Source organism: Hipposideros armiger, unplaced genomic scaffold, assembly GCF_001890085.2.
Source record: "Hipposideros armiger isolate ML-2016 unplaced genomic scaffold, ASM189008v1 scaffold_995, whole genome shotgun sequence".
In the NCBI taxonomy this organism is placed as follows: Eukaryota; Metazoa; Chordata; class Mammalia; order Chiroptera; family Hipposideridae; genus Hipposideros; species Hipposideros armiger.
The window spans coordinates 155,988-167,883 of NW_017732345.1; the positions used below are offsets into that span (position 1 = coordinate 155,988).

An 11,896-nucleotide genomic window follows, 5' to 3' on the forward strand; every position below is an offset into this window, starting at 1 on the left:
AAGTTTTGAATTTTCCCTGTCTGTAGCCAAAATACAAAGGAAAACATCATTAGTTGGAACCATTAAGCATTCAGCTTTCCAGTTACACGTGCTCTGTAAGTGTTCCTGGTGGGTGCTCAACAGGCCTGCCGTCTCAGAATCGGGTGTGGTCAGCTCCCCATTCCAGACCTAGATTTCTGGCCACCAGAAGAGAGGAGGTGAGGGTATGCTGTTTGCTTAATTCACGTGACTATGTTTAAACTGTACCACATCAGAAGAGAAAAAGACAGAGACATGATAACTAAGCACGAATGAGTTAATAAGTAAAATAGTAAAACTGAAATTATGAAATTATCAACCAAATTAAGTGTAACAATAACCACCATTGTCCAATTTGTTTAATAGGAACTAGTGTTAAACACAAATTCTAGAAGACTAATGCTAACAGAAAAGCTTAATGTGTGCTTTGGAATTGAACTGTGCAAAATTTTAATACCTTTTCTTGTATTGAGAATAAGTTTAAACCCTTTTAGTGATGAAAGCTTTGTTACTTCACCGGCTCCGTACAATAATAATATCTGGCTACTCTGAAAGTCTACAGACTATCCTTTAAAAAAAAAAGAATCAAGTAAATTCTACTGTTAGAATCTACTGAATAATTTTTGCTAGTTCCTGTGAGGTTTTATTCAGAAAAAGACCCAAGACTGAGAGTTAGTGGGTTTAGTGGGCCAATTCACATGTGCCCCCAGTGGTGTGAAGCCATTCCAGCAGGAATGAGCCACTGACACTCGTCCTCAAGAATCAGCTCTTTATTTAAAATCAAGGAAAGAAAGGTAATAGTAAAAAAGATATTAGAAATCCTGTCCTCCAAAATCATTTTTAAATTCTATTAGCAAAGAAGTGGGATAAACAAAATTATATCAAAGTAAAATATTCATAATCTGTTCTCAAAAAAAGCACAATCCACAAAATAATCCCATCTTGGATGTTTATTTTTACACTCACACAACTAATAAATTCAAGGAAATGTACATGCTACATCTTTTCCAGAGCATAATAAGATAGGTGACCAAAGGACAAAACTTAATTGCACCTATATCACACTCATTGATTTAAAAGTTACTTTAATTTCCAATAATTTTTCTATGATTAAAATTTTACCTAGTATCTTAAGAGAAATATTTAAATGTCACCAGTAAATCTAAGGTAAATGTTACTTGATTATTTGATTCATTGGGGATCTAAATTTAGTTTGGCACCCAAAAGCAACTTAAATCTTTTGAATAACTAAAGATCCTTTCTATCTTTTTCTTATTTTGTGTAATTCCAATTCACTTACTTCCTAAGTACATTTTGCTAGAACAACTCATAACTACAGTGTTATTACAAACATATGTGTAGCCAAAAGAGAATTTGAGTCTCTGAAAAAGAAAAACACTAGCTTTTTTCATGGTTTTTATGTGTAATGAGGATATCAAGGGGGAAAGTAAAAATCTTGATTTAAAAAGACAATAGAGCCATCCAAATCTAGTGCCTCCATATTGATTCTCAGAAAAATTTGACCCCATGGTAGAAAACAAAAGGTAGGAAAAGATTAGTAGGATAAATTCTGGGCATACCACGTTATAGATAAGCCAGAATTTTCTTAAAGTAATGCAAAGTAGATTTTGTCTTATACAAAATTTGGCATATATATATATATATATATATTTTTCTCTTTATACTTATAAAGCTTATAAGATTATATTTGTAGCAAAAAAAATACTTCAAGACTCTAGGCTGAAGGAAATTATTCTGTGCTTATATTAGCATTCTCAGCCCAAATCTAGGACATATCGTAAGTAGTAATCCTTTGATATCTGAGTCATTATGAAAATATATGTGGCTTCATTTCTGAAGGGTCTTACATGTAGATTGCCTGACAATTGTTCATATCATAAGACAACCTTCAGAGAGAAGAAAGGCAGAGATAGGAATGCAAAAGACCCATGAAGTGAAAGAACAGAAGTAATAGCATGGATTATAAATAAGGCTACTAAAAATATATATCTTCAGCAGATCAGTAAAGAAGTATGAGGAATCATGGGAGTATCTTACTTGCATAGTGCTTCCCAGTTTGCAAACCACTTGTACGCATACTATATTATTTAAAGAAGGAATACAAAGTGCACTGTGAGCTTCCAATGGGTTCATAAACTGTCCAGTTCCTCAGTGTTGACTTGTTCAATACAAAGCTATCACTATCTTCAAAAGAAAGTTTTAAGGCCCAGATAAAGAATATACTTACATTTCCAAAATGTGAAGGATAACTAAATACTGAATTACACGGTCTCTTGACTGTCAGAAGGAAAAAAATAAAACTAGGAGACATATTTGAAAAGGCTCCCAAACCTATCCAAATCTTTGCATCTATTGAGTACGGAGAAGCTCCTATCTTTGGTCTGCCTTCACCCCAAAGAGGCCTACATGGCACTGTTAATAATAATCATTATTATAATTCCACTTCTAAGTTCAAAATGCAGGAAGCCAGAATAATAACAGGTCAATTAAGTACCTTGACCCACTCCCCAGACGGACCAAATAGAAAGCTGGTGTGCACGATACACAGAAAGGGGAAGACCCAGGGCACGCATCTCACACATTTCTGCACTAGAAGCACAGAATTTTACAGCTGGGAATCTTGCAATTTCTCTGTTTCCTCATTTTCCAGCTGAGACAACGAAGGCTTGGCTAAGCCAACCGCAGTAGTACAGGCAGTAGAGGCAGCCTAGGGCCCGAAGATTTTCCATGGACACACACACCTCTCTCTATGGCCATGCTCTATACTGGTGCCCTTGTGGCTGTTTGGCAGAAGAACCTTCATGAAATGAGGTCTTGCCTACCCTGCCCCTGGATATGGCTAAGGATTTCCACTGGTCAGCCGAGATGCCTGACTTCTCAGGGGCCAGTCGTCAGGATCCTGGCCCGGACTTTCATTAACCAGGAGAAAGGGGGCAGTCTTTCTGAAACATTATTAAACTTGATCAAAGACAGAAATCTATTTCTAAAGTCTAACACATTCAGCCCAGTGGCACCTCACTACCTCTTAATTACAGTTTCAGTTAATGAGCCACCAAGACAGAAATCCACTGTTCGACCCAAGCATGTGAGTGTAAGGCGAGACTATGGCTGGAGAAAAACGTAAGAATCAGAGGGAAGAAATACTGTGATCTGGAGGTGGGCAATTGCAGGGTTGTGCTCACACCCAATCACAGCTGTCCCAGGCCAGAGTCCCACTGTTAGGAGGTAACCAGCAGCTAAGGCAGACAAGACTTGAGGCACAAAACATCTGCTTCAGGAATTTTCTCAGAATTTCTAATCTGACTTAAAAGACAAAAAAATTTTAAACAACAACTGCAGGATTTCTTTCACTTTTGAAACTGGTGGCTGATTTACCGTTATACTGTTTAAGTGACTTCTTGGCCTGTTAAAACCCTCCTACAGGGCGTGGTCAGCGCAATTACCATAAATTTCACTGAGCACTATTTATTAGGTGCTCAGCATAATCTATGGTTCCTACAATGAGCACTGAGAACGTAGGCGCTTATTGTAATGGTAAGACCCAGATATCTGATATCACTCGCGAAAAGGACAAAGTGGCAGCCTCCAACGAGGCACAGCAATAGGAATTTAGGGCAGGGAAACGGCACTATGTGATCAGTCTTACCTGATGAAAGTTATAGAGGAGATACGACTTGTTCTGAGCCTTCTAGGATGGGAAAAATTTGGGGGGTAGAGGAAGGAAGAGTGCATTTTAGACAGAGAAGCACCAACAGATGTGCCACAGTGGGACTGAAAAATGGAGTTGAGGGGAGTAAAAGGGGTCAGCCTGTTTTGAGTGTTCTGGTGAGAGAAGAGTGGGAATGAGGTAACCAAGTGAGGGAGGCGCTCGAATGTCAGAAGGAATCCTGAGTCACAGGGGAGCCCTGGAGCCCATGATCTGCTAAATAGGATTATCAGCTCAAATATAGGACTCCAAGTTACATTTAAATTTAAGATAAACAACAAGTAATTTTTAGTGTTTGAGTATGTTCCAGATATTGCCTGGCACAGACTTATACTGAAAAAGTATTTTTTTTTTGTTTATCTGAAATTTAAATTTAACTGGGTATCCTGTATTTTTTCCTAAATCAGGCAGCACTGCTGGTAGAGTGATATTTTAGCAGGATTGACCTAGCAGGGGTGTTTAGGAAACACCTGTACTATTGTCAACAGAGGGAAATAAGGATTCAGAGCATCTTTAAAACCAGTTACCCTCCTTTTTAATTTTTTTTCTATAAAATACACTCTTTTTACCATAATGATGTCTTTTATCTGACTTTCCTTTAAACTAATTTTGCCCCCTTCCCTGCCCCCAGGGGACATTTGGCAATGTTGGGGAGACAATTTCGGTTGTCATAACTGTGGGAGTGCTCCTGGCATCTTGTGGGTGAAGGCCAGGGATGCTGCTAAACAGCCTCCAAAGCACAAGGGAACACACCCTTCCCCCCCCCCAAAAAAAAAGAATTATCCAGCCCACATGGAGAGGTCGACAAATGCTGCTTTAAACAAAGATAAGAACAGAGTCACGTTCCTAGCCAAAGATGCCTGGCTTTCACAGGACCTTACACTCTCCTCACAAACAGTTTACAATGTTTTGCAAATCTGAAGTGCAATAAACCCTGTGCGTCCATTATACAGCATTTATTTTTTTAAATAGTTATTTAGAAGAAGCACCACTTACACACACACACACACACACAAAAAAATTCTCTGGACTTTGAAACTTTCAGCTGACTCATGTTTCACATTTTCCTTGAATTTTAAAGAGCTTAAAAATATGTCTGTAGATCAGCCAAAAAAAATTGTTTTTTTGGTTTACATCAGTGGAAACATTCCCACACTCCCCGTGGGCTCTGCTGAGATAGCGGTCCCTTCCCCTAAGCCAAGCCTTTCCCTAACTCCTCCTCTTTAATCTCAGGGCTTTGCAGCCAGAGCCTGCACTTATTTACCCTGTTCGTCTCAGAAACATATTTGTTTTTTCACGTCCCAAAGGCCCTCTCCTCAGTGCCTAGGTGTAGGCCTTGCAGGCTTCTCCTTTTGCACCAAAAAAAGTCGGATGATAAAAGTTAAATTCCTCCTTGCTCCCTTGGTGTGAGTCAGCCATTATCATAGGACATAAGGAAGGAAACTGCAGTTAAAGATCATTCTGATGTTTCCATTATCACACGTATCCACCCAGAGGGACGGTTCAACTCAGGACTTCAAGTTAGAAACAAAGCTCTGAAGAAAATGTCCTTTGAATTGGTTTGTACCCCAAGTCAGCTTGGGGTGTTTGTTTTCTTGTGCTGTAATAACGGGCCAGTGGAAGATGATAAGAGGCAGCCCACCCTCATGACACTGGCTGTGCACGTGGAGGTGCAATGACGACCATGAGTGGTCATGAGACAGGAGCTTCCTGAGCACGTGCTACCTGGGAACACAGGTCAGTGGGAAAAACACCATTGCCTTATTCATCTCACCAGCCCCCTGGAGCTCAGAGCCTGGGAACCATTACACTAGTTGGTCCTTTGTCTCTCGGGCTTTGAGTTAGATGTGACATTTTAGACTCTCTCTGTCTGTTGCTCTATGACCAAGGCTTCTTTTTAAGAAAACAGGTGACAAAAGAGAACATGCATAAGACGTGGCAGGAAACTCGTATCTAAGGATTAATAAAGGCTGGCTGTGTTTGGCCTTGACTGAAAGCACAGTTTTCTCTGGGGCTGATTTATATTTAGCTTCCTTCTGTTCTTTACAATTGGTAAAACCAGCTCCAGCAACACTTTTTGAAGTATTCGAAGGCCACAAGACGTGAAAAAGAGCACAAGATTTAAAGCAAGAAGAACCTCGCTCAAGTCAGCCACTTACCAGGGCTGCCTGCCCTTGGGCAGGCATTCTTTTATCCTCTCTGAGTTTCAGCTCTTTTATCTGTAAAATGGGGATAAAAATATCTAGCTCTTATCAAGAGCTCTTTGTAGAGTCAGTCTAAGGTTTATGTAAATGTTAGTTCTTGTTTTGAACCCATTGAGCAAGGATGTAAGACGTCCCTCAAATGACAGGTTGTATAGAAAGTGTCATTAATTGGAGCTTTCCAAGATGTGGATCACAGTCTGATGTGCTGTTGCTTCTGTGGCTCTTCTGTCAGCTGTCTTAGTCCCTTTTTACAGAGCTGTGCAGGGGAAAGGAGTCACCAATTTCACATTTTAGCAAATGCAGGAATCACCTCTCCTGTTCCTGGCAGGGGTCAGCCACCCAGCTTGGTTGAAACATTTCCCCGCCCCCCGCCCCGCCCCAAGCATGCTGCCCCCCATGGCATTCCATTCTGCTAGAAAATTCTGTGTCGATGAAATGTGGACAGATAATGTTGGGAAGATAAATGAGTAACATTTGTGAAAGTATTTGAACTCTTCAAAAGAAAAGACCCACACTGATTCCAAGGATTTTTGTTAACAGAATTGGAATTTAAAATATGATATTTTGGTTGATTAATGTCTGTTCTGACTTTTTAGTCTTTTGGCTTTGAGGGGCTGAGAGAAAGGGTCCACAGATTTCATTTTTAAAAATTAATGAAAATAAGTAAAATGCAGAGCAGAGGTCAATGTCTAAATGTGGGAGCCCATCAACTGTAACTACATGGTACTGCCACCTTCCCCACAAGCATCCCCAGTCTCCACTAAGGTGGGTCATAGGTCAGCCTTTGCAGAGCTAAGAACTCTGCACCCCCATCCAAAGCAGGCCCATTTGTAATGCCCTGAAGTTCTAGAAAAAGACTCAATCCACCAACACTGTGCTAAGTGCTATGCCACCCGCAAAATGAATATCCAGAAGTCCCTTGTGACAAGGAGCTCACCTGGGGGGCAAATAAATGCCCCCCCCAAAAAAAACACACTGATGACAACACAGAGTGACAGGAACTCTGATAGAGCTGTGAGCCCTCACAAAGGAGGGGGCTCAATTCTCCCTGAGAGAGTTGGGGCAGCTTTGCAAAGAAGGTGACACTAAAACTGAATCTGGAAGGAGAATAGCAATTTTTCATGCGAACCAGGAGGGAAAGGGGACTGCACCCAAGGGAGAAGTCATGGAGATAAGGAGAGGCAGGGACGGGGTCAGGGACGAGCTCGGGGAAACCTAGCTCGGAAGGAACATGGGGATGCACAGCAAGTGCCGCAGCCCGTGAGAGAAGGGGGCGGCTAGCTCACCCTCTTTATCCCAGGAAAGGAGGCTCACCTTCTGGTGAGGGTGAGGGCCACTGAAAGGGCATGCCGGTGAGGTGACGCCCATAGGATGAGTGGTGATGCAGATACACAGATGAGAGGGCAGCTGAGGACAAGGAGAGCCAAAGCCAAGGCTCAAACTAAATGTTCCTCTAGTGTGCACCAGTGACAGAAACAAAATGACGGCAGTTTTAAGATAACGTCAATCTTAGATATTGCTTCAGCATCAAAGGCAGAGCACAAGGTGCCTATGAGGCTTAGAAAGCTCTTGGTTATCACATGGAGGAAAGGCAAACTGAACATTTTGTGTGGCCCTAACGGTGTAGTTTTGACTAAACTGATAAGTTGATTAAGTCAGAAGATGTAACAGATCATCACGAGTAGGCCCCTTAGGTTTTGTGGGATAAGTCAAATGTTATGTTACATCAGTAAATCTATTGAACGTTGGAGGTCAACTGATACACAGTTCAATAGATGATAACAATGACTTGTCTTAAATCTTCTCTAGTCTTCATAATGTTTCACCTTTGGAACTAATGCTGAAGAATCATATTTCTTGTTTCCCCAGCTTTACTGAGTTAATTGGCATTGTAACATTGTGTAATTTAAGGTGTACAATATGATGACTTGATACGTGCATATATTGTGACATGCTTACCACATTAGTTAGCACATCCTCTACCTCACATAACTACCATTTTGCTGCTGCTATCGTTGTGGTGAGAACACTAAAGCTCTGCTCTCATAGTGCCCCTCAAGTGTATACCACAGTATTGTTGACTATCGTCACAATGCTATTACTTAGATCACTGGAACTTATTAGAATCAGATTTCTGCTAAATAAAAGTAGTAAATCAAGGCTTAAGGGGGAGAAAACAAAACAAAACAAATGAAAAGCCTGAAGAAGGTAGCTAGGGAAGGAATAAAAGTTTTGGGGGATCAGAGATTCTGCCTCACAGAGAAATAACTAGAGATGTCCCTGGGTAATGGCAAGTTAAAGAAATTGTAGAACAATAAAAACACGCTGTTTACCTACCAAAAGAATTAGTGCCTCACCATGTTTCACATCTCTAAAAGATGGTTTTAAATCTATTCTGAGCATTATGCGATGTTTGTAGATTATTGTGATTCTAATTGGCAATAGGCCCTCTACTAATGAGTGGCAAGAAGGCCTAACCAGCGTGTTGGTCAGAATAAGCTTAGACAACAGGACACACACATTTAGATCACAACGTAAAGATTCCATGCAGTAAGAGGAAGCAGTATTAGTTTACCAGTTTGGAAAAAAAGGAAAGTGAAACTCTAAAATTTACAAGTTACTGTCCCAAAACTCTGAGAATAATGTTAGTTCCAAAAAACAGATTGCATCATTTCAGTGGACCAAAGCAGAGAATCATGATTTAAATTTTATAATTCTTTGTAAATTTTCTAATTTACCATTTGGTTGATGAAGCATTGACTCTTTGGGAACTGGAACCTTTGAAGTCTTATAGACCTGCCCTCATCAATTTTATATAAGACTCTACTAAACTGTTCTGATATTAGAAAAAGAACTAAGGGAAGTTGCTACATTGTAGAAATAGAATTATTCTGATTTCATCACCAACCTCACAGTGTTCCAAGCATGTGTACAAGACATCATTATGGTGCCAAAGTACAAAATGCAGCTAGCTTCATAACCAGAATGAATTGTGGCTTATTCTCCTGTAGTAAAGAGTCGGATTTTCAAATCTTCATTCCCATGACAGCCTAAGCAGGCCTTGCTTTTCAAGGGATTCATTTAAACGGTGGCTGTGAGGGCAGTTCCGGTGCTGAGAGGGGCTGGGGACGGAGGCCTGCTCCTTGAGGACCTGAATGCAGAAGCAGGAGGGCGATGGGCTCTTTGAGAGGGTGATGCTGCTTCTAAGAAGAAAAGAATACACAGACGTTAAGATTTGCTGCTTCTTTTTATCCTGGTATTCAAATGTTCTGCATTTTGAAATAGAATGAAGGCTCTCTAATTTTTCAGTCTAAATCTACCAGGCTGGAGCCACCCTTCGTCCTTGGAACTGACCATTCCTAAGCATCTCCATGCTGATACTGAACGTTGCTTGGACTATTCAGTCATTCATACGCGTAGTTGCTAAGGCTCCTGACCCAACTCCCATAATCCTATCATGGCTTGATCTTGGCACAGTGGCAGGTGGTTTTTGTTTTCTGTTTGGGGCTATTTTCTGTGTGTTTGCTTTTTGTTTATTTGCCCGTGAGCGGAAGACCGCCTCTTTGCACAACCATAAAGACTTCCTTGCCTTCTGCTTTTCTCTCATAAGCTCCAGAGACAGGATTTACCAAACTAATCCTTAGATATAACCTAGCTTTTAATACACAGTGACATTTTACTATGTCAATAAATGTGATCTCTGGGGCAGTTACAGATTGCAACAGCCTCATTTCTCTAGCCTGAACTAGGTTTAAAAAAAATGTTGAACAAGCCTAAATAAGAATTCCAGAAAAAAGAAAAAAGAAAAAAAAGCCAACTAAGTTCTGTGTAAATAAAAAAGAAAATGAAGTGGAAGACTGTCCTCTGACTGAAACAGAACTTATTCCTAGGACTCATACTTTACTGCAACGATGATTTAAAAATAAATGAAGGACCTAATTCTCAAATAATAGGGAAGGAAAGTGCTAACCATCCTCAGAGTTCCAACAAATAGTTACTGGAGAACCACCAAGTGGCAAGCCCTGAACTAGACCCTGGGAACACTGAGATAAAGACAGAAAAAAAAATCACTGAGAATTCAGAGGCCAGCAAATGGTATTGACATAATATGCCACATTCTGTGAATGACAGAAGGAAGCTCAGAGTGACTGCTTGGGGCCTTAGAGAAGACATCTTTCATGGAAATCACTTGGATCATAAGACTAAGTTAGCTGAGAAAACTGGAGTGGGCTCTGGATAAGCATGAAATGCTAACCCAAATTGTGACTTAGACATCTTCAGTGTCTTAAAAATGATGCTTTTGTTTGTTAGTGTGTACTTTTATTTATTTACTCACTTACTGCTGGTTCTTTTGCAGAATGCCTTGGCTAAAGCGACCGTGAAAGAACTTGCCACACTGCATGGCACCAAGTACACATACGGCCCAGGAGCAACAACAATCTGTGAGTCTTGGCTTCAGAACTGTACAGAGACCGCATGCCTAAAAAGGCGACAAATGGGCCCAGACGTTTCCTTTCTGATCATTTAAAGTGTGTGGCTTTCGCCTGACAATGAACTTTTTATAAAATATGTCATCAGTTTTCTGTCCACAGAAGCGTTTGCTCTCTGTAAACATCTACTGAGAATGGACTGTGTGCCAGGCCCTTATTAGGTGCTAGTAAAGAAAGGAAAGATGAAGAGATGGAGAAGGGGAAGGAAGGGGACCAGCACAGTCTTCACAGAGACCACAACAGAGATGCAGGGAGAGTGAACATACTCATAGGTGTGCTAAGTGCTGGGACAGAAGGATGCACAAGGAAAGAGCACCACCCCAGGACTTGCCAGCCCAGCCCGCACGGTTAGGGATGACTTCCCAGAATGATGACACACTACATCTGGAAGGACAGTTGCTGGAGGAAAGCGTGAGAGGGGCTGTTTTCCTGGCTAACAGCCTGCAGGTGAAGGGCTGCTTCAGGCTCGAACCAGTCCCTGTTGACAAGTCCCTCAGTGTGTGCCGATGAGTGAGAGGACACACAGCCAGAAAGTTAGGCTGGGCAAGGCCCCAGCGCCTTGGATGCTACAGTTTAGATTTCCGGGGGAAGGCACGTTAGGCAGCCTCTGTTTTCAGTCTACTTATATTTGCCTTTGCCTTTGCAAGATCTCTTTCTGCCCCAGGTCTAAGAGGACTAGACATACAAGAACAAAGGCCCAGTCCTGTCATCAAGGGGGCTCCAATGCAGTTGGAGAGGCACCAATCCTAAGGCTTTTTAAAAAAACTTTCCCAGAAATTATATATATTTTGTTAACAAATTACATACTACATAGCATGGTTTACCATAGCATACAAGCACCCTGAGAAGTTTATATATTAAAAAATTACATACTTCCTAGTAAACATATCATTCTCACAACGTAAGCTCAGAGATAAGACTGGACTAGTTTTCTTCAAATAGTCCCCCACGTCTTTTATGGCTCAGTTTACTAGAAAACGACTACCTATACTATTTTGCACAGTGAAACATTTGTAATTATAAAAGGAAGCTGGCACGTTTAAAAATGTCCTTTAGATGTCAAGATCATCCCTTGTTTGCTGCTTGCACATTTCAGATCCTGCTGCTGGAGGCTCTGACGACTGGGCTTATGACCAAGGAATCAAATACTCCTTCACCTTTGAACTCCGGGATAAAGGCAGATATGGCTTCACCCTTCCGGAGTCCCAGATCCGGCCAACCTGTGAGGAGATGATGCTGGCCATCAAGCACATTGCCGGCTACGTCCTGGAGCACATGTACTAGTCGAAAATGCCGAGAGCCTGATTTCAAAATGCTCACGCTTTGTTTCTTTTCTACCCTGAATTCTAATTTGTGTTTGCCTGGATGTTTCCAGATCCCAATCCTTCTTTTAGGCTTCTGGGTCTATTAAATTACTTGGATCTTTTAATATTTGTCATAATAAACGTGAATCATTA

The 11,896-nt window shown here is 41.0% G+C and overlaps 1 protein-coding gene across 1 annotated transcript in view; it reads left to right on the forward strand.

The window, feature by feature from the left end:
• The window catches only part of CPB1 (carboxypeptidase B1), a 31,524-nt gene extending 19,628 nt beyond the window's left edge, over positions 1–11,896 (forward strand). The window contains exons 10-11 of the mRNA XM_019631373.1: positions 10,307–10,391; positions 11,536–11,896. Of these exons, the coding sequence (XP_019486918.1) occupies positions 10,307–10,391; positions 11,536–11,723 (273 nt within the window). The 3' untranslated portion in view covers positions 11,724–11,896. The remainder of the gene's footprint in view (positions 1–10,306; positions 10,392–11,535) is intronic.